This window comes from Caloenas nicobarica, chromosome 11, assembly GCF_036013445.1.
Source record: "Caloenas nicobarica isolate bCalNic1 chromosome 11, bCalNic1.hap1, whole genome shotgun sequence".
In the NCBI taxonomy this organism is placed as follows: domain Eukaryota; kingdom Metazoa; phylum Chordata; class Aves; order Columbiformes; family Columbidae; genus Caloenas; species Caloenas nicobarica.
Genome location: NC_088255.1, coordinates 1,739,184 through 1,763,105, shown reverse-complemented (window position 1 = coordinate 1,763,105; position 23,922 = coordinate 1,739,184). Strand labels below are relative to the sequence as shown.

The following is a 23,922-nucleotide window of genomic DNA, read 5'->3' as shown; positions in this document are numbered from 1 at the left end:
ACTGAAGAACAGCTTGAAAACCACCGATACAGAGTGCAAAAGAGCAGCCAGCCGTTTCCATTGAAGCAGGGGGAGTATCGTTATGAAAGCAGCATATTTTTTCAGATCTGCAATTTTATTCTCGATGGAATTCTTCCAAGTAGTCAAAGGAAGAAGAACTGAGCCAGCCCTTTGATTTGCAAAATCTTTTCCACCTCCTTTTAAGTAGATGAAGTGCAAACCAGCTACAGCAGAGGAAGAGATGAAATACAAGCAGAGCCCTAAGTATTAGATACACCAGGAGTCCGTGGGTAAACCCACGCTGCTGCCAACCATGGAAGGGAAAGATTAGAAACAAACAAAACCCTGAACATTTCTAAGCATTTGAACAATCAGCTTCAACTCTATTGATTTCATTACATCCACAACGCAGTAATTTGTTGAATTGTAGGTTGGTTGGTCGTTTCTTTCCCTAGCAATACCTCAGTGCTGCAAACTAAATCAAATCCAACCCTCTAAACTGTCCTTATTGCAGAAATGCACAATCAGTCAGGCCCAACTTTGTTAGCACTGACCTTGACGATTATTTATCCATTTATATTGTCCACATCTAAGCTGAAATATTTATTGTGAACTAAAGCTTACAAACTGCATTTCTTAACAACAACTGTCATCTCATCATCTCATGCCTCACCTCTTTTTTTTTTTTAATAAAATGGACCTTAATAACAAATCATTCAGATGGCAGGGCGCCACATGTAGTTATTTGTCTTCGATAGGTGGGGCCTCAGTAAGGATTGGTCATGTCTATGGAAGAATAAAAGGTTAGTCTCTGGTTTTACCTGTACCCTGAAAATGCGTCATTTAAATTTCCTTAAATTATTTGCTTAAGAGCATGAAAGGGAGACAGCGTGTATAATTCTCTAGTTGTGAACGTGAAAATGGCCACACTACAACACAGGAATGCCCCTTTTCACTGCAGCATTTGGGAAAAATCAGCCTTCCAGTTTTAATGAGGAGCAACGTAAAAAAACCCAGATGGCAATTGTTTCGAATGCAGTTTATTGCATTCTTCATTTGGTGACTCAGCTTTATTTCTCAAGCTGTGTACACCCATCACATCAAGAGCCTCAGGTATTTAAAAATAAGATAGAACAACTGCAACTACACCGTGAAGAACAGATCTCTGCGATAGCTTGTTAACTTGCAGCCATACACGTTAACTTTTCTGGGGTCAAAACGAGGTAAAACTCTTTGAATTCTTCATATTGTTCTCAAGCAAAGGCAGTCAGCTCTAAAAGCCCAGGTCTGCAGCTCATCGGCGCTGCTGCCGCCTCGGACCTGCGCTCGCCTCCCGCGCTCCTGCTTGGCACAAACACCATCTCCACCAGCAGGAACAGCAATTCGCACGCATTCAACGAGCAGCACCAAAATGAAAAGGCTAACGATCATTTGTGCACCTCTTCCTCTATAAACCAAGAATTTCTGCAAAATGAGGCTACTTAGCCTTTCTTTTTGCAAATCCAATAAAACAGCTTAATTGCTAGTTCAGATAGTTCGTTATTTCTTAAGTACTGTTGCAGTCTGAACAGTCATTAAAAACCATCGTTATTTTCATATTGCAGTGTACTCAACTTTCAATTGCAACCTTAAAGCCCATTGATTACACTCCCCATTTTTCCACGTGCTGGTTACACTGCCTGCTGGCCTGCGAGAACACGTCTGTCTAGAAATACTGTATAAAACCCCAGATTATTCACAGAATAATTAGTGAGGTCGTCCGACACATCAGTATAGTAGCAGACTCATCTTTACAGCTGCCGTTCCATTCCGACCATTATTTAAGATATGACAGAACTCAAATTCCATGGGTGGCATAACGTGCACAAATGGATACAGGAAACACCGCCCTATAGAAAATAGCCTGGGTTTGTGACTTAGTCCCAAGGATTCTTTGCACAGGGAGTGGAGAAGTGGGTTTGACACTGCTTGCCATGTCAAATTTAGCTGAAGACATCTCCTGCTGTAGCACTTTAGCAAATGTGCTGTAACTTCATTAATGATGAAGCCGTTTTTGCATAGCCATGCGCAGATCCTCGACAACTACGTCCAGCATGCTGTAATTGCTGTGACACACACAGCTTCTGTGAGAAAGCAAGAATTCTGGAAAGATTTTTTTTAAATAACATTAAATCAAGCTTCACTTTTCATCCTTGTCTTATGGCTCAGCAAACTATATGTTCAGAAAAATGTCGTCTTTCTTTACTTTCTTTACAGAGCTTTTTTTTTTCTACAGAGTAGCTTTCTTTAAACTAGTTTTTCTAGTTAACCAGCACATAAATCCAGTTCGTAGTTTTACTAACCAAATGAAACCAGACTATAGAGCATTCAGTAACTTCCTGGATTTTTATGACAATAGAAGCAAAATGATCCCTAGCAGCAGATATAGCTGATGAAGCATTAAGACTTCTATGGAATGGTGCTCATAGTCACAGTTAGATACAGTTTTCAAATTAATTTAATCAGCATATGGTCCTGTATCCAATCACAACGAACAGCATGAAATCTTGATGGACCTTGGAACCTCTACAGCTCTATCACTCACCCACTTTGTTTCAATACCCTACTCCCTAAAGGGTAAATAAACGCAAGCTAGAGAAAACACGGACTATTTCTCTTGCTTTTTAATGTAGCCACTGCACACTGGACTTATTTTTCTGTCATCATACAGTTTTTACCGTGTTATTTGTAAAACTTGTGCTTAATTAAGGATTGGGTAAAATATGTATCTATTCTACAGATCAGTGAAGGAGTGAAGTCTGAAATATTCCTGCTGTTTCCAGCTTTCTAATAGTATTAAAAACATAACTCTTAACTGGGTGCTCTTAAAGCTTTTTAACACTATCGACAGTAAGAAAATCACAAGGGAAGTTAGCTTGAGATACACTGGTTGGTTTGTCTATTACTTATTTGAATAATAGAGAAGAGTTACTTTACTGTCTTACAACTTGATGTTTTTATAAGTCAGTATAGATAAGGTCAGAAGGAACTGGAAGGAATCACCTGGGAAGAAAATCTGGGATGATTTTTCCCTCCAGAAATCAAAACGCAGCTGTTTTACTCTGCCTTCCCCTCCAAAACTGCATCGCTGGGACACCACGTTTACATCTAGAAACTGGAACAGGAGAAGAGAGACAAAAGATGAGCATCATTTACAGAGCTGATGATACCGCAGACTAGAGAAAACGAAAGCCCAAGTTTGGCTTCTCTCCTGCTCAGACTTGTTTTTATACAGCCTCGGCCGTTTCTACCCTCTAAAATAATTCTTTGATTTTTGGTACTTATTCGTTGCCAATTTTCTGTTCTTAGCATAACAAGCTCTACTCTGGCTTTACAGCCTCATCACAGGATATTTCTTTGAGCTGTGAGTACATCTAATTTCTGTTTGTAGAATTTTGTTCTCCGATCTTAACATGCTATCAATAGCTGTAAGTGTATTATTTAATTGCGTGCTTTAAAAATCCTTAAAGTACTTCCTCATCGTTCCTGGGATACATTTAGCATTATTAATATAAAGTTGGCCAAAGGTTTGGGAGTTGATTTCTGTTGGTTTGTTGGGGTTGTTTTAATTAACAAAAGGCAACTTTGAGAAACAGATAAAGACAACCTCAGAATCAGAGACAGTGTATCGGGAAGCTGAAACAATTCCTCCAGAAAAGCCTAATTTCATCAACATTTCTGTTTGCAACTTCCAACAGTCTCAGCACTTCCTCCAACAGTATTTCAGGAAATTCTCGGAAACTCCACGAAAATCTACAGATGGCAATAAACAGGTATCACGTGCCCTCCTAGGGCCACCTGAGAGGGGCCGCAAGCTGCTCCTGAGTTTGGAGGCGGTTTGTACACACACGGCAATGAGCAGGGCCGCATCTGCCCGGGCCACGACTCCTGCAAAGCCAAGCGGTGCTGTCGTGGAACTGGGAACGGTCACAACAGTCGCACCACGTCACCTGCGGCTCCATTCATCTGCGCTTCTATGGTTATCGCAGGATGGAGGCTTGGCAAAGACTAACTCATCTGATTCGCAATAATACTCCAAAACAATCACAACATCTTGAAATTAGGAACCATCAGACACACCAGTTTTTGGACATCCCACACAAAAAAACCCCACCCCATCTACTTCTGGTATTTCTCATCTTGTTTTGATTCATAAAAGAATCAAATTAAAATCTGATTCTGTTTTCGGTCTTGAACCAGCTGTCATGAATTACTTCTACTCAGGCAGTAATCAACCATCTCTTTCTGATCTGGGAGCTGCTCGTCCTAAACCACAAACCACTGTCGATGGAAGTTGCTGTGTTCACCTGGCCCATACCCAGCCCCTCAGGTGCACATGCAGAACCTGCCTTGACATGTCTGCTTTGGAAAATCTCATACGGTAAACAAGATCCAAACTCTAATGAAGCTGCGGAACAAAACAAGCAAGCCCAAATTCCACTAAGACCTCTATAAAGTGAAAGTTGGTCAGCAGGGAGCTGTGGGGCAGCTGGAGAACGGGCACCGCGCAGAGAAATCCTGGTCACCGGCACAGAAAAGCAGAATGTTCTTGGTGGTACTTCTGGTGGATGGTTCTGACAGGAAAGATTTGCAAAGGACGAAAAGAGGGAGAAACCAGCATACAATATACAGAAGAAGCAACTAAATATACTGATACCTACAGTACCAGGAAAGATTCCTCTTGATTCATACAAAGAGCAAAGAGGCTGTTGCTGGCTGCAGCTCCAACAGGCAGGAAACGTCATCTCTGCTATAGAACTAAATAGACATTATGTCTATTTTACCCTCCTGTGTACCTGCAGCAAATACAAAGGAAGAAGAATAAATAAAAAAAAAAAAAAAAAAAAATCACAGAACAACTGACAAGCTTTTGCCAAAGAGGATCAATTAGAGTCTTTCCTAGGTGTCAAAAGTGAAAGAAAGGAAACATATCTCTGCTCTCACAAAGCACTGCAATTTTATAACCCTAACAAGAACTAAATTTAGGACACTATAAAGATGCCTTATTTTAGGTTGGCGTTGAGTACATTTTTCTTTTTCTCTCCCTGTATTTTTTGGTACACAACTCAAACACGCATTTCCAGAATAAAGATAATCAGTTCCAGCCAAGTTCAAAGGATGTCTGCTCTCAACTGCAAAATAAAACAAGAGTTTGGATCTTATTAGTGAGATATATAACTAGCCTTACATCTGTCAACAAATAGTTTGGCTAATTATCTGTAATGTTACTTTTGAAGGAAGAAATGGAAGCATGCCATGGCCCTGCAGACCACTGTACTGGCAAAATGCAATACTGCAGGACCGGTAACATGAGCCGTGCCTAACGTTACTGGCAGTCTTGTTAGACTTTTTGTACTTAATTCACCTCCAAGCAGAAGTTTAACCTCGGGTAAGCTGCAGGGAGGGAGGTCAGCACTGCGTCAGGCTGGCAAGTCAGAACCCCAGCCCCACCACAATCATTTCCCATGCCTAGTCAATCTTCTCAACCAAAACGGCAATTTTGTCTTTCCACAGTATTCTGACTTCAGTTTCAGGAAGCAGTGCTATGTGCAGCACACCGCACTCGTGCACATTCCCGAGGCTGCGGGAAAGCAGGGCAGGCGTTATCGGCTTCGTCCCAAGGCCCATCTCCAGCTCAGTACCGTCCTCGCATTGAGTCGGGCACGGAGCAAAACAAACCTCCTGTTCTCACTGCCGCGGTCAGCCTGGGAGAGAACCACTCCATGAATTACTCCTTCATACAGCTCACCCAAACATCAACTCTCCTTGTAAGAAATTAGTTCTATTGACCTGCGGTAAAAAGTGACTGGCTGTAGCAAAATGGCTTGCATAAAGAAGGGACAATTAAATGAGCAGTGGATGGGATATTAAGAGATTACCAAAAGTGTCAGGATCAAGGAAAGACTAAAAAACCTGAAAAAAAAAATCACACTTATTTCAAGTCCACCCTGAAGGGACATACTGAACAATTTGCAAGCTCGCCTCTAGAAGGGCTGGGGAATACACAACCTGTGCTAAATTCAAGGCAAGTTCAGGACACAGCATCCCTTGGTATCACTTGTGATACGCTCTGTGTTTAGAATCAGCCAGGGGCTAGAAGGAAGATCATCTTCCACTGGGCAAAGATAGCAGGTGAATTTTCTTCTTCACCAAGGGATTGCAGTTGAAATAAGAGTGTTGTCCATTATTCAAAACCTGGCACAGCACACAGCACCAAGATCAGAACGCAGCGAGATCCTTCAGCTCCTGGCAGCACAGTGCAAGCAAAATCTACAGCCAAGATTACGAGCTTCAGAACTTGATTCCTCAGAGAGCATTCTCCCCATGTAAGACACAACCGTACAGCACAGTTTGTAAAGTACAAGAAATTCCTGAGCATCACTTCAAAGACCACAAATAACAGGCGGCCAGCACTGAAAAAAACCGTGTGATGGGTGTGTGCAGGAAGCATTTCTCAAATTTTTCCTTGGATTCATGATACAAGTCTGAGACTTCACAAAGCAGGGTGTTAAAAAAAACCCCATCAAAGTCAAACAAACAAACAAGTCATACCTTCGGTGTGAGACAAGCTGGTATTACCATCTAAAGCTAAACTTTAGTCAGGGTAAGACCACGACCACGCCACCCAGCGCGTGTAACGCCAGGTCCTGTCCCAGGTATCTGCTGTCAGAGGTGAGGGGCTGCAGCTCCACAGGCTAACCGGTAAAGCAAACAGAGGAAAACATCAACTCTCCCACTTGTTTTTTAAATAAATCTCACACATGGATGACCAGCAAGAAATGCATGTTTGTACATTAACTATAAGCCATTGAACAATCTTCACTAGCTCTTTCTTAAGTAATTTGAGTCAACACTAATGTCTTATTATGAAAGACAAGACTTACTAGGTCTTTCTTCAAGGTAGGTTTTTGGTTAGAAGAAGTCACAGCATCAGTTCTGAAATGCTCCTTCCTATTATGGAAGAGTTTTATAGTTACAATTGCAACTAAAAGAAAAAAAAAAAACCCACACAACCAAAACCCACCCCAATACACACACACACGTCAAAATACTCCACGATTTTTCCCCATAAAATGCGTGACTACATGGCCTTCTTCTGGCAGACTTACCTAGGCTTTCGTGTTACACAGAAGTTTGTCAAAGCTACAAATTGTGATGGTTGTAGGTCAAGCCACGGTTTCCACGATGAAATTTTCAGTAAACTTTGCCTAATGATAACAGCATATTAACTACGAATCATGTAATACCTGTGGTGTAAATTCAACTTAGAAACAGTTTCACCACTTCTTTTTGAAAAACAGTACATGTTTATCTCGGACTAGTTTCTTAATGTGTAAAAATTAATCTTTTGGTTTTAGCAACCCAGTCAAATATCACACTAAAGTAAAATTTTTGAAAGATATGAAGAGGAGTTCTCTGTTTACCAATTCTGACTTCATAATGAGCACTGAAAATGCAGTCAAGACGTCCATTGCTTAACGACTGCAAATTTTACAGATGAGTCTGAAAGCTGCTGGCAGGCTCTTCTGCAGACACTCAGTTCTCTCCAAAAAGATATTGATTTATAAAAGGCCTCTCACAAATTATTGCAGCCTTAACAGAAGCTTAGTTCAGTTTAATACCTGTAACAATAAAACACTTAAAATAGGAGTTAGGTTCCATTATGTATATTGTAAAGTTGGAATTAGGAAGTTATTTTAACCCCTTATGACGACATCTTTAAAAGTATTTGGATACAAAACTTCCAAGCTCACTATAAGAGGCCAAGACATGAACTCTCAGAGAAGCCACCTGCTGTTGACAAACCTTGTACTGTTCAGAGTTTTGGTCACATTTTAAGTATGAAAAATACATCATCTTGTCTTCCCAATAAACTGTTCCATTCAAAGTTTTGGACAGCCAAGACACATGAAGTAAAAAGTCAGTCAGCGTTGTTCAACATCATTTTAATTTCCACTGAGATAAAACAATAAAAACATGTTAACACAAACAGAAAATATCTTGGAAAAGATGATAAGGTATTATAACAGAGTTTTAGTTTGTAGAAATTTAAGTTATAATTTTGTAAAAATTATACGAAAGAATAACATCATCTTTCAGTAACAGACAGTATAGAAAAAATAAATCTCAACATCAGTTGTACTCTGATGATCCTTCTAGTAAGAAATTTAAAAGTGCCTTTTAATAACAGTGTTGCAACTCAAAATTAGTGCAATATGTCAAATCTGTTTTAAAGCAGACATTTATAGCAATTGTGCAAGTTCTTACAATTAACAAACCTCAATCAATCTAAAAATTAAGACTAAGTGAGGTAAGTACTCTAATTAGAATTAAACATTCCTTAAATAGCTTACACACCGATTCTACAAGGAAAATACTGGTGTTCCTACATAGAAAGGCTCCAACCTAAACACAACATGAAACTTGTACCACAGGTCAGTGAACACTTGGAAGTTAAAGCTCTTGCAAAATATACAGTTTAGTACATTTACGACCCAACGCTGCAAACAGTACCTAAAGCAAGATACACCGACTGAAATAAAACCCGGCTTTACAGTTAATGCACTGAATTTGCTTTTGAATACATTATTTTGTTCCCAAAGCCTCCTTAGAAGCCCCCAGGTGTTTGCACATTAACTTCATGTAGAAAGTTCACTGTATTTTTATCTGTAAATGTGAACAATTTGCTTACCAACTATGAGTACCATTACTCTTCGAGCAAGTCAAAAAACACAGCACTAGTTAGGGGAGGGGAAAAAAAAAAAAAAAAATCAAAATTTACTCTTCACTATTTTATACATGACAAGCTGGCAATAATAAGATACAGAAAATATTATATAGAAATACAAGGTAAGAATTCTCAGAACTCTAAAATTAGTTTTCCATTTCATTGTAGTTTCTCTGCTCTGTGATTTATAATGCATAGTAACTATTGCCTTTTATATGCAGGCCTCATTTTAAGAGAGGCAAAAACTAGACTGTTAATGCTGAACTCTTAATGGCTCATTTGCATATGGAGCCAAAGGCATTTCATATTTTATTTCTCAAGGTGTTTATAAGTAGGATTTAAGTCACCATCAACAGCAGGAATAAAATATAAATTAATGAACTTTCGTTCTAATAGGCTAAGGCTTAAAAGCCTACAGACTAAACTGTTTTTTATAGTATTGCACTTCGCTTTAGTATTAAACTGACAGTTCAAGCCTGCACAGAACTCATTTTATAACAATATTTCAATAGAAAACGCAATAAATAAAATGCAGTATTTAAAAAAAATGCCAGTAGGTTTAGTCCATACATTTCCCACCACAGTCTAAACTGCATCACCTCAAATAGGCCTGGGACAGTCTTTGGATACCAACTGCATAGTTCTTTCAACACGAGAGACTACCCATAACACAAAGAGAAGCAATTAATGCTTTCTACAGTAATATTATTGTGTGAAAGACAGTACCCTGGAGTTTATGTCTCCATTAGCTTGAAAGGATTTGTTGCCTTTGCTCAAGACAGCTTCAGAAGTTAGACACCATTACTCTGTGACTGCATATTATCTCTACGGTGTTATTTTACAGGCAAGCCGAGTGTTTTTAAAACGTTTTATTAACCCTGATAACGATGCGGAGACTCCCTGCTCCTAAACCAGAAGTTGCTTCCTAAAATTCAGGAACTTGTCATTGCAGTGACAAGTTGCTGAAGTCTTTAGCCGCGTCTCTAATCATCTGTTCTACCTTGGGATTCCCAGCTCCGCTGGCCGCCAGCTCCTTGTCAATGAGCCCCAGGCTGTGCAGATTGAGGATGGAATCGGCAATAATCCGCGCCGTCCTCTTCTGGTAGCCTCCGGACGTCACCATCAGGATAGGGATTCTGCGACTTCTGGCAGCCTTGAACACGACTTCATCTCGCTTCACAATTCCCTGCAAGTTTGGAACAGTTACAAACGAAAAAAGATACCAATATGATATTTTAGTTCTAGCCTATGGCTTATAGATTTATAGTATTGGATGCTTGATAAGCAATTAAGCTCTACATTTTGCAATATGAATAAATAAGTTCATTTAAAAGTCCCGTTAGCAGCTTTACATGTATAAATCACTTAAAAAAAAAAAAAGGAAAAATGGAAAAATCAAAGATCCTTGAGTCAGTTTTAGGGGACACAACAGACAAAAGTCTTCAGCTTTAGTTCCTAGAAGAATTCCTGCTCAAAGGCCATAAGGCCTAAACTGACCACAAAATTTAGAAGTGTTCACCCTGGTTTCCAGGGGAGGAATGAGCTCAGAAAGGTCGCCTGAATTCAAGGCGCTTTGTTTTGTGCTCAACTTGCAGAGCACCCTCTGACAAAAGTTTAGCAAGTTGACCAAGATTTCACAAACCTACAGAAGAATCAGAAATTCAAATCTGATTTTACACGTTCACAATTGCTAGCTGAATTATGAGCTTCCAGTTTCTTTAATAAAAGCTTTTCATAAAAGAATCTATGACTGAAGAGGAAGTTGCAGAATTTAAGTAATGGTAAATCCATAGAAAGGAAAACAAATTCTAAATAACCTTTTACTAATAGAGAAAGGTATGGAACTAAAAAATAACAAAGACTGCTGACCAAGAGGTGCTGTGCCGCCATTGAACCATACAACAGAAGACTTGCAGGCTCAAATAAGTACACATGGGGGACAAGAGAATTGAGAAACAGGTGCAAACAATTAAAATCTACTTTTGGGGAAAAACGAAAAGCAGAGAGTACCAGAGGTACATAGGAAACATAAATAATCCATTACAACTCCACAAAAAAAAAGACTAACAACATAATATACAACAGCTTACAATGGACAGCTCAAAATCTAAATAACTGCAAAAGCTGAAGAAGGGGAAAGGATTAAAATGCAATCAGATACAAAAAATTAAGGAAGCAGCAACAAAAGTGTTACAACAAAATGAATATGCACTACTCAGACTGGTTAGAGGAAGACTGTAAATACATCATTACCCATTAAAAAAAATTAGACCACAAACAAATGGTAAAGGGAAGTCATACAACTCAAATGTAGCTGAAAAAATACTTTGTAAAACCATAGAACAGTAATGGGTTTTGTACAGTTTGACACAGACCCATAAAAGAAGAATGGGAGTTGAGGAATAATAACTAAAAAATAAGACAAAGGAAACTGCAGAATTCTGTCAGGAACAGCTCCTTAAAGGATGTAAGAGAACAGCCGGAGCTGTGCGTCCCTGGGGAACCAGGGCTGGATGCAGCCAACGCTGCACCCTGAGCTGGGGGCCACCAGCGGCCAGCCGAGCCCACGCACCCCATCCCGCTCCAGCATCTCCAGCTGGGAGAACCCGGGGAACACGCAAGGGCTTCTTCCAGCAGTTGTGTTCCCAGGAAAGAAAATGCATCAAATGACAATGACAGCCTGGTACAGTGCCCACTTACAAAGAAAGATGAGAGGGACTTATCTGCTACACCTCAAGTTTTCCTTCTGAAGCCTCAAGCACCATGAAACTATCACTCACAGCACTCTGAGGGGGCATAACTTTGAGTAGAATGAGCACTGTAGCAAGATTTTAAAATATGAATGACATCTACAACTGTAGGACTGAAGACTGGACTAATGAAGCTGGATGAGGTGAATTATCTGGTTGACTGCATGTCCAGCAGCCTGGGATTTCAAGCTGGTGGAGCGTGCCCTTCACACCTCGGCCAACAAGATCAGGCAAGAAACTCTGCCTTCATTTCACAAAACAAAGGCCTGAGCTACAGAAACCTTTTCTCCATCAGGCACCGGAGCCCCTGGTTGCACAGAGGAATGGCATTCTGCCTTTCATCTCTACTTGTGACCAGAAGAATCACTTCACACTTCCCCATCCCTACATTTTGTTTCTTTCCCAACCCAGCACCCAACAAGCTGTAGCAACCCCTTTTTCAGGCAATTAACACTGCTCCTTCTCAAACGGCAGAAAGAATTTTGAAAAGGTACATCTTAAAGCATTCTCTGCCTACCACTAGCTTCCACTTCACATAATCCCAGAATGTCAGGGATCGGAAGGGACCTTGAAAGCTCATCCAGTGCAATCCCCCCGCCGGAGCAGGAACACCCAGGTGAGGTTACACAGGAAGGTGTCCAGGCGGGTTGGAATGTCTGCAGAGAAGGAGACTCCACAACCTCCCTGGGCAGCCTGGGCCAGGCTCTGGCACCCTCACCGGGAAGAAGTTTCTTCTCATATTCAAGTGGCACCCCCTGTGTTCCAGTTTGCACCCACTGCCCCTTGTCCTATCACTGGCTGTCACCCAGAAGAGCCTGGCTCCATCCTCCTGACACTCCCCCTTTCCATATTGATCCCCATGAATGAGGTCACCCCTCAGTCTCCTCTTCTCCAGCTCCAGAGCCCCAGCTCCTCAGCCTTTCCTCACACGGGAGATGCTCCACTCCCTGCAGCATCTTCGTGGCTGCGCTGGACTCTCTCCAGCAGTTCCCTGTCCTGCTGGAACTGAGAGGCCCAGAACTAGACACAATATTCCAGATGTGGTCTCACCAGGGCAGAGGAGAGGGGCAGGAGAACCTCTCTGACCTACTAACCACAACCCTTCTCTGCTCCACCAATGATATCAGGTCGTACCCTCTCCAAGGTCAAACCCAAGCAAGTCCAATCCCTCCAGCTTTTTCTTTCTCCTTAGAGACTCTTACACAGCCATGGAAACAGAACTTGGAGACTCAGAGCGGCTCCCAGGTCATCCCACCTCAGGGCATCGAGAGCTTTGCAGGCAAGGAGCAACAGAGCAGCTGCTCAGTGACGGAGATGATAAGAATAAGGAAACACAGAAGGAAACCAAGCAAACCCAGCAAGGAACCAGAGCTCTGTGCCAAAGTAAGCATTTGAGAACTAAAGTACTGCAAGACAGAATGAAAAGTGAACGGATCAAGCATTGGCTTGATTAGAAGGGAATCTGAGAGCTCACAAATCAGGAAAGTACTTTTCTATGTTGAACTGGTGGACAGTAAAAGAGAACCAAACGTGAAAATAGGAGAGGGACAGAACTGTGGAGCTGTCAAAGTAGTAATTGCTAAAAAAAGAAGGATATATGAGATCTGTAGATCTTTGTTTATTTCGAGAAAAGCAGAGTTGTTCTATCTGGAAAGTGAAGACTTCCATGAAGCTATACAGAATGAATCAAAATTTAAATCTGGTACCAAACTGAGGAGAAGGTAAACTGAACTGAAAAAGGGTAACGATATTTGTACAGGAAAGAATAAGGGAAAAAAAAAAATCTGATTCTTTGCTAAGAATACATGGACAGGTTGCACTAAATTGCTACAACTGGAAGATACCAGAAGAGCAGTTTAAAACAGCTGGGAGTGCTACACAGATAATTAAGTGTAACACACATATTGCAGAAATACATCACAAAATGTGTTAGGTGAGAGTAGAAGAAACAAAGAACAAAACAAACAGGAAAAACAGGAGTCAGGTGAAGCACGAAAATATATGCCTCTGGTTACTGTCTGTATGTTCAAAATCAGGATATTTTAGAAAGGCGACAAGTAACACTGGAACAGGCACCTGAAGAACAAAAACATTTAGTCAGGAAGAGACAACAACAACAACAAAATGCTGAAAGAGCAACAAAGCTGTAGCTGTACATGTGTGTAACAGGAAAACGCCCCGGGTTAAAGTACAGTCCTTACCTTCACCTAACAACGGGCACATCACCCTTCAGCATCTGCTGAGGAGTGAAAATCTGTTGGTATTTCAGGATGACACAAACCTGAGGCGAAACAGCCAGTCCTCCCAGCGGGTCGCCGTCCAGAATGTCAGTCCCAGCGTTATAAACAATGATGTCAGGCTTTAATTCATTTAACGCTCCCTCCACGTGAGTATGGACCTTCTGAAGATATTCCGTGTCCTCCGTACCCCACTCTAATTCCACCTTGCGTTTTATGGCACCTAAAAAAGTGTTGACGTTATTCAATAAACAGAGTATTGCTTTGAAAGAAAATGCAAGGTTTAGCTAAGCAAGAGAAAAAGTTAATATTTCTGGAAATTTTGTAAATACATTACATTTTCACAGAACCTTGAAGAAAATAGTTCAACTACATGTTTTCTAAGCAAATGTAAACACAGTGACCTTGAAAAAATTCCACTGAAGAGAGAATATTAGATGCAGGGTAAAAAAAAAAAAAAAAAAAATCTATATATACCTGAGACAAAAGTAGAAAGTGTTATTGAAAAGCAGCTGATCTACATGTCACAAAATCACAGAATATCAGGGATTGGAAGGGACCTCAAAAGATCATCCAGTCCAATCCCCCCACGGGAGCAGGAACCATTTACCAAACAGCAAAGAAATCAAAAAGAAAATTATTAAGTAAGCTAACTAAAGCATAAGGGAAAGAAAACACTGAATTGCTATTGCACAGGGAACAGTTGGGGGAAAACACAAGGTAAATATCACTGAGAAATTATTAAGATGTTTTATTTTTATCACAACACTCAGAACTTAACAGCAAGGGATCATGAATTTATGTGAACTGCTTTATGAATGCATAATATAACAAGATTCAGATTTGCCCCAAGCATTTTTAATTTAATGTTCTTACCCTGTAATCCTACCAGAAGAAGAAATATCTACTCTTAATTTAAATCAAATTATTTCTAATGCTTCTAATAAAGAAGAGTTGAGAAGGTAGAGGAAAGAAACCCAAAGCTGTGCAGCCTGGCTTTGGGTGCTTTTACAGAGTCTCATGTAACTCTTGAATCTCAATTAATCACATCTATGTCAGAGGTGTTTCAAGGTACAGTTTCCACCTCACCACACCCTGTGTCTTGAATTAACCGACTTGGAGTCTTAAGTGTGGGCTCAGCACCCATCAAGTGTGCCCAAATGCATTCAACACAGAAGGAGACTTATTTATTCTCCTGATTGCTGGGTATGGGTTTTTTCTGCTTTCCATCCTTGTTCAACATTAGTCAAGCATTCTTTTTCTTTCCTTTATTTTATAGCATGAACAATAGTTTCAAGATTCGTTTCTTTATGATATTTTTCCTGAATTATTTTCTCATTGCTATAGAAATGTTCATGCGAGTCTGCACAGCTGTGCTCTTCGGAGCAGCACTTAGAGCCTCTCCAGGGTGAAGAACGCGGAGCTGGGGAGGAGGAGGCGAACACGCTGCATGGGGAACAAATAAGTCTTGTTCTGATGAAACCATTAAGAAATTGAGACAAGTGAATAAGATCCCACACCTCCACAGGTCTCTTGCCTTCAACAAAACACAGAACTAGTGATTAGTTACTACCCAGATCAGGGACTGCTGATGGACACAGTGGTGGATCTGCAGGTCAGAATGAACATGGCTTTTGCATCTAACGGCTTTTGTCCATCTCTTGCTAATTAGTGAATGTACTTCTACAGCTTTGAACCCCCGTAAAATGACACTTGGACCAACAGCAATGCTTTTTTAAGGCCTGAACTTTGAGTTTCAGCTGTCAACTTTTTATGTTCACCCTCAGTGAACTGGTCCTTTTCCCCATCCATCTTCACCTTTCTCTCCCTAAACTCCTGTCTCATTCCAAACTACTTCTCCTTAGCGACTCACAGCTGAGCATTAGGCAATGTCGGCTACATCATTTGTTTGGGTTTTTTTTCTTTCTTTCTTTCCCTCTAGTGAAGTACATGGGGCAAAAAAAAAAAAGTACAGAAGAGACATCTGTAATAAAACACGAAGAAAATGAGTAGGAAGCGCAGGGAGCCAGTGATCAGTTAGAGCTCAGCCTAAGGATTCAGACTCTCAGGTTCAAGCCTCCGCCTCCCTTCACAAAATGCCCTTTTTGATCTCGCCTTCCTCTGCTCACCCAGCACGAGAGTTTACAGGATTTAGCTGCTGAACTCCTGTTCAGACACGTTATGCAAACTACAAGGACGACATATTCACATGCCTTCGGCCGCAGGTTTCTGCCCCTTGAGCTTCATCTGCAGAACGGGAACGGCAGCATCGCCAGCTCCGCAGGAGAGGGGTGAGCTCAGGGCTTCACTCTTGTTAACAGGGGCTTACTCTGGTTTGGTCCTAATCCATCTGTCCAAAATGTTGCCATTTGACATAAAAAACAAAGGGATGCTTTTCTCAGGGGAAGGAAAAAAAAAAAAAAAAAAATCGCCTTAAATTTGACTGCTTTAAAAGGTCATTTTTTAGCTGAATACCTTGAAATACACACACTAAAATTTTTCCAAGTCTTTACTAGCTAAAAAACACAAGTCCAACGCACTGCACCTAATTCTTGCCAGGATTCCAAATTAAGTATGCTTTTCAGAATGACAGCGTCACTGAAGAAATCCAACGGCAGAACATCTCCCCCAACAGACTATGATTCAGTTACAAATTAAGCCTGTATTAAAGGACAGTGTAACAGAATCAAAGATCAAATCAACCTCGGGTTTTTGCATTCCGATTTAACCATTATCAAAACCCCACTAATTCACTGTGACGGGTCACCAGACACAATGGGCACATCACAATAGAGAAAAAACAACAAGAATGAAGCACCAGCTCTTCACATTTGCATCACTTCCTTCTGCTTCCCACCTTGGTTGGCATTCAGATGCACCTTGCTCTCTAGATGCTTAGAAAACAAGGTCTACTGGAAAGACAGCACCTAAATATGTTATAATTAATAACTTTCAGAAGAATATGAAACCTTTTTACACAGTGTTAGCTAGTCCCCAGTGAATTCTTTTATAAATATAGTGTAAGGGAAAAATTAAGTTTTAACAGTCATCTTCAAATCAAAAGGATTATTTAACTTGCTGTCTGAAGCACGGCAGGAGCTTTTGAACGGATTGCTAACAAAGTCCATGTAATACCCACACCTCCCATTCCAGAAACAAGGGAAAACGCTGCAGTGTCTACGCTATCGTGATGTATCACAGTGACCGTTGAAAATTGCATGTTCAATGTGAAATTAAAAAAAACAAAGCAAACACTTAACATTGTTGGAAGGAAGCTTATTAGTCAATGAAGAAGCTACTTAATGCCACAGTAGGTCTTTCACATTTTGGAATACGAATTTCAATTGTACTTACGTTTAGCAAATCCATCCCCTGGATAAATATATCTATTGTACACATCCATAATATATACCCGATGATCATCCATAAAGTCCCTCTCATGGCCATTTCCCTGAAGGAAATTGACAGTTAGCTATTCTTACTATACTACCACAGAACTAAGTAATCTGCAAATTCTAGAGTAATTAAGACTACAAAGACCTAATATTTAAAACTCCTGAGTCATTGTCTTATAGTCTTGAAGGTTACTTTAAGGTGTAGAGTTTTGGAGGCTTTGAAGACTGCAGGAATTATCAAGATCAGCCGCCTTATATCTCTGTGAAGGTAATTAATCAGGGATATCATCTCACATATCAAAAAAATTCAAAAAAATTAGAAGCTAATTGTCTTCAGTAGCATCGCAAAAGCAGCTGTGACCACCAAGCAGATTTCTCATCTTCCAAGCATGGAAAAAGTCACTTTCAACCACTGCAGGAATACTCATCTTCTTATACAAGGATTAATAAGTAAATAAAGCAGACTACAGCTCTTCTGATAATTCAAGCCTTGGTGAGAAGTAACCCCTGGAAAAATTACAAACAGTAAAGACCCAAGAGTTTAACGCCTTGTTTAACACCAGGAATTCCCTACAAAAACATTGTACTGGGTGTAAAGACACATGCTCAAGAGAAAGCTCAGATTCTAAATATTATATTTCCCTCTCCCGTATTTCTGAATCTAAATAGTATTCTTTTGGCTCTCATTTAGACTTTTTTCCATTAGTATAAAGATCATCTTTTCATGGCAATCACTAGGATAATTTTGTTGAAATCAGTGTATCATCCGGGATCACAATGTAAGTTCATTTACACTACAGAAACAGACATTTCCACAGATACATCTTCTGTTATTCAGTTACATACTTTATGTTCATTTTTTACCTCTCCCCAGACAGGCAGATAAAATATATTCCTGCTACAGCTTCCCCTTCTGGAAACAAACAAATAAATTGCTGGGCTAAAGTCGGTCAATGTGTGTGGAAAAAATGGCAACTTCCACTTATTTCTTTAGCACCTTTGGTCCACGAATGAAGAGTTCACGAGCAGAAATCAAGGAATATGAAAGCCCCTGGGTGAACCATTTTCTTATGAAAGGTGAAATGCGTCGGTGCACCAAGAATTGGAACACGCACAAGATGAGAATATCTGCACACTTAGAAAAAGAAAAAAGGAACTAAAGAGGTGATTTAGTCTGCAGACTGACAAAACCAGCAGGAGACCTGAAAAGCAAAATACGGTGCAAGAAGTTTTTTAAAAAGCAAAACAAAAACACACCCTAAAAAGCAAAAAAAAAAAAAAAAAAAATTCCACATCCTGACAGAGACGGCTGAGGAGAATCACAAACACAAAACGTCTTTCTATTGCCATGAATAACGACACAGAGTATGCAATTTTAGGATGCCTTAACTTGCAGATAAGAGAACTGACGGAGGATGGAAAAGTTGCAGCCATTAGGCTTCCTTACTGCCACGAAGCTACTTAAAAAAGGTTTATTTATACATAATGATCTTCAATGCTTCAGACTGGACATAATTTTAGAAAAGCAGTTAATGCACCAAAACCACAATTTCCCTCCTTTCAGGATTTACTTTGGAAATCCGCCCAAAGATGAGATTTGTTCTCAGTACCCGCAGTAAATCCCTTGACCGGGGCAGAGAGATGTGTTTGTCACGCCGTGAGCCCCAGGCCAGGCTTCCCATCAAACACTGCAAATATCACTGAACTAAGTGTAATTCTGCTTTTCGAGACTCTTTTTCCTTCTGGAACACTGATCTGCTCTGCAGACTGTTCTGCCTCAGATCAGTATGCAACTCAATAATATTTTTACGTCTAGCCACATGATGGAGCTACAACTCAGTTCAATTTTACTAAACTGGCTTAAGTCTTTTGGACCATAAAATAATTAAACAACTAAACAGTTCACAGTTTCCATCATCTATTATTAACTTCACATTCTGCAAGTTGAGAGTTTATACTACTATTAGAAAAAATGGTATTTATTACGCACTTGTATCTGCAGCACTGAATACAGGTAAGCTACTCACCTGATGAGCATCCAGATCAATAATCATGGCTTTAGACACGCCTTGTACTCTTTCAAATAAGAACTGGATATATAAGCAAAGAAAAAGATGGGAGAAAGTTATTACATTAGGTGACGGATTAAACTAAAGGCTTGAAGCTCACGCGGTATATTACTGTTCTGATTTGAACGTTACGTGCGTCTATTAATTTCATTCATCAAATAAACAGCTAAATGCTTCTAACATATTTAATTACAAAAGCTCTAGTTACTTCACACAAAAATATAATTTTTGTGGTTATCAAATAAAGATCCTATACATTTCCACCAGATGAGACATGCATTGCATAGTCACCTGTGCGGGTGTCTGCCGACCTGTAGAGAAAGTTGGTAGAGAGAGGGAAGAAGGAGATTTCTGCTCATCTCCTCTTTCTCCCACAAGGTACCAGACACAACACAGGACCAGGGATGTGTCTTTCGACAGCATCTCACACTATCTTATAAAGCAGACTCCACAAATGAGGGCTGAGCCCAACGGAACCGGATAATGGGCAGTAAACCCTGTAGTAAGAGCGGCTCCACCCAGGTGTAGCTGGTGCGTCCCCATGTCCTGCACCAGCCTGTAAAGCTGATGGTGACCTCGGTGCTGCCAGAGGCTGGAGCAGAACAAACCACAGCACAGAGGAAGCAACAGCCACGACTGGGCGTTGGGATGGGCCGAAGCAAGAGCTGCCCAGGACCCAAAACACCGGAGCCAACTGCGTGAGACACAAACAGGCACAAGTGAGAAACAGCCAGTGACAGCATCCAGCTGCATCGGCACCACATCCAGCCTTTAGGAAAAGCTGCAGCAGGGACTGTTGGCGTTAAAGCCACTTTTAATAATGGAATCCATTTCTTATTCCACCTCTGTGAAGGAAAAAGAAAAATCTAATTCTTTGAGTCTTAACTTTGATAAGTTACTATCTTTAACATAGATATTGCAAAACCCAAAGATTTTGTACAAACCGCTGTAATTTCTCAATCTGTATTTTAATGACAGGGAAAATAGAACACTGTGAATTACTTTTCTGCAAATTACCACATACTGAAATTAGGATGTTATGTCATACAGTGTGCTGCAATCATTAGAGCTTTTTAATGTTTGATTATTACTGATACTTCATAAATATTCTAGTATACAAATATACCACAGTACATTAGATAAAAATAAGCCCTAATTGCAAAAGACTCTTGGTTCAGCCTTTCAACAGCTGAATACCAAATATATTCATTCACATTCAGTGATCATTTAGGAGACATTCACATTTTTATTCATGAATTTGAACCACTCTGAGCACTGCTTAGTGCAGCTTGATTCAGAGAGAGGATTTCTGTCTCTGCATTTGTCTTGATTGTAACCACTGAAAACTAATGTGGAATGTTCAGGTTCAACTGCAAGGCTATAGGGTAATTATCACTAAGTAGATTAAAAGTTGGTTTGATTTGGAGTGGGTTCTCTCGAAAAAAAACCACAACAACAAAAGACCCCACAAAACCAAAAAACCCACAACATGATTAATGCAGTTGTAGTGGTTCATATTTACATCCGTAATTCTGACCCCTGCAACTCTTCCCTTCCACTTAACAATACTGCATATGCATTGTGTCTGCAGCATCAAGCACCACATCATCTTCCTATCCCCACCCATTTATAGATGGCTTCATTTTCTACTATTAACATGCAAATCAGTTTTTATGAATTTACATGGATTTTTTTCCCATCTGCACAAACAGTAGAAAGCACTGCTTTAATAGTACCTCTTACCTTTATAGCCAGGGTGATATCGGCATACGCACAAAATCCTCCACCTTTGTCACTTGAACAGTGATGAAAACCACCCCCTAAACATAAAAATGTTGAAGAAGTGAGAAGTGAGATACTAAGGAACACAGATGGTCTTTGAAAGACAGAGAGATCATTTACATGCCAGGCACATTTTTTTCTTTAGCAAATACCCCGCGTAGAACTGTTGAACCTTTCCCAGCAACTTGGGGTTTCTGTACAGACCTTACGTGTGGCACAGGACCTGCAGCTGCCCAGGTCCAAGGGAATTGTCCCTTCCAAGAGCTGAGACATGCACATCTGTAACACCTGGTGCTCCACGACAAGGCATCGCTGGGAAAGTTCAGCTCCCCCAGGTATGTCTGAGCTGGATAATTAACATTACAGGGCAGGCGGAAAGGACCTGTACAAAGTTCTTTTCTATGCTGAACATCAGGTCAAAAAAACCAACCAACCCCAAACTATGAACTATGCTGTTACCAGTATTTGCACATACCCGTGTCTTTTGCAGACACTTAGACCAGAAGAAACTTTGAGAACTCCTCTTTAACACATACTCTTTGCATTAAAAAAAGTACTTAGACCTCCCCCTCCCAAAACATATTTTTTATATAATAAATCAGAAATTTTACTGAGAAGCCCACTACAAACACTTAAGCAAGAAACTGAACAAGTTCACTTAATAGATCAGTAAATATGACAGGCTTTGGGGGTTGTTTTTCATGTCTATTTAATTTTTAATATTGGACAGTCACTTTGTACAAGATGTATATAAGAAATAATGGAAAAATCCCAGAACTGATGAGCTCTATGAAAATGACAAGGCAAGTCTTACGTGACACAAAATATTGCTTCAATAGTTTACTGGGTCTGCATTGCTATTTGCTATGAGCAAGACAGCAGATTTATATTCACTTTATTCTTCAGAATTCATTCTTTTCCAGGAAAAACTGCACAGCCAAAAATAGACAGTAACTGGTACAGCCCTGCTCTCCAGCATAGCAACCAATTCCTTCATCTGGTATAATTTATATATTAGTTGATAAGTTCTACAAAAATTATCATTTCATGAAAACAAATATTTTATTGAAATAGTTACATATATTGATATCATATCCGTATCATGTTATCTTTTTTATCTCAAAAAACACTGAATTATAAAACTGCAATATGGGTGATAGTGAATGAGAAAACAAATCTAGTCCTCTTTCCATTTTTTTTCCTTAGGGCTGATTTTGGTCAAACACAATCCAGAGACTGTTGTTATAAACAGAACACACATCATGCTAACTGAAATTGAGGATATTCTAAACACACTATTTCAAACAGCATTTAATGTGCTATGTACTCACCCACATTGATCGCCCAGCCTCTATCAACAGCAAGTTTTCCTGCCTTAAGAAAATGACAGTGAGAACTTCCCAAAGGAACAAACCAACCGTTCAGCCCCGGCCGCTTCCACCCCAAGCACAACTCCTGCCATCCCAACATGCCCACTGAATTTTTGAATATTTTACCACCACAGCTCATTCTGAATCAGATCTCTGAATACAAACCAGACAAAACTATCCTCAGTGTAATTAGTTTAAAAAAATTGATCTCTCATCTTTATTTCATTCTCTGGCCGTTGGACAGATCTGAAACTAACCGCACTTGGCACAGACAAACACCCACCCCCAGCAGACAAAGGGAAAGGGAAGGTACAAGTGCTGGTCAGAGTGATAAATGAGCAAAAATCTCCAAATATCCTTTCTGTTCATGTAAGAATATGAGGAATGTAAGCTCAAAACCCTGAAAATACAAGTTAACATCGTTTTGGCTGGGGGTGGGGACAGAAAAATGCTATAGTATGAAGTGTCCTGTGACTTTTTTTTTTTTTTCCAAATGATACAGCATGTATAGTATAGGATATCACCATTTTTCTTCCCCCCCTCATATACAGAAAAACTGTGCCTGTATCTCTCCTTTGAACTAAAGTGACATTCCGAGAAGGGAAAGTGTTGACAGAGAAGAGATAAACAAGGCTTGAACGATGACATTTTAATTGGAAAACCTGACTTATCCTGGCCAGGAAGAGTCAAGCAAGTGTTTAACTGCAGTATTCCTTAAGTGTCACGTTAAAAAAAAGACACCACTAGCTATAATTGGAGAAAAAAAAAAAGGGATAAAAAGAGATTATTCTCTTTTGTAATCACAGAAAGAACATATTATACATCAAATAGGAAAGGAAGTTTGGAAGGTTGAGAGTTCTTCATCACCAATATTGATATTTGAACAGTTCTAATTTAGTATTAAGAAAACTACTGGGAAGGTAAACATCATCCTGTTACGAACGTGCTAATGTACACAAATTAGATCTTGAGAAAAGATTGTCGTTTCTGAACTATAAAACCCATTAAGTCACAGGGAAAGCACATTATCTGTGATTTAGCATACTGCCTAGGGATTCCTCACCAAAACCCAATCTTCCCAGATTGCTAAAAAATCGTTAACAAGTACAGAAACTCAACAAGAATCTTCGTGATAAACGGGACCATCAGGAATAGCACAAGATTGTATTTCTGACTTGTGCTGTACAAGTTTTATTGCCTGATGAATCAAAGCCGCTTTTAAAGCACATAGCTATTTCCCCATAATGAAGAATAAAAAAAGGTTAAAATAACAGCATATGGCATCAAGATCAATCCAAAAGTGACCAGTGGTGTCATCTGTATTTTGGGAGACATGACGCAAAGATGTAACAGACAACTTGTGGCTCTCTCTTCTGCATGACCACACAACTAGTGAATGTACATCTATGAATTAAAGATAACACAAGCACAATGAAAAACATCACAAAACTATATAAAAGCATTAACTAGCAAGAACCAAGTTGAAACAGATTTCACGCATGCTACTGTCAAGACCCTCAAGGGGTAATTAAAGTAAAATTAGGAAACGGGA

At 39.9% G+C, this 23,922-nt stretch overlaps 1 protein-coding gene across 1 annotated transcript in view; it reads right to left on the bottom strand.

The window, feature by feature from the left end:
* Positions 1-8,150: 8,150 nt before the first annotated feature.
* Positions 8,151-23,922, bottom strand: part of HDAC11 (histone deacetylase 11) — a 29,890-nt gene continuing 14,118 nt past the window's right edge. Inside the window, exons 5-10 of the mRNA XM_065642633.1 lie at positions 22,332-22,374; positions 20,962-21,038; positions 19,177-19,239; positions 17,109-17,205; positions 13,799-13,977; positions 8,151-9,953 (exon numbers count right to left, since the gene is read on the bottom strand). Coding sequence (XP_065498705.1) covers positions 9,711-9,953; positions 13,799-13,977; positions 17,109-17,205; positions 19,177-19,239; positions 20,962-21,038; positions 22,332-22,374 — 702 coding nt within the window. The 3' untranslated portion in view covers positions 8,151-9,710. The remainder of the gene's footprint in view (positions 9,954-13,798; positions 13,978-17,108; positions 17,206-19,176; positions 19,240-20,961; positions 21,039-22,331; positions 22,375-23,922) is intronic.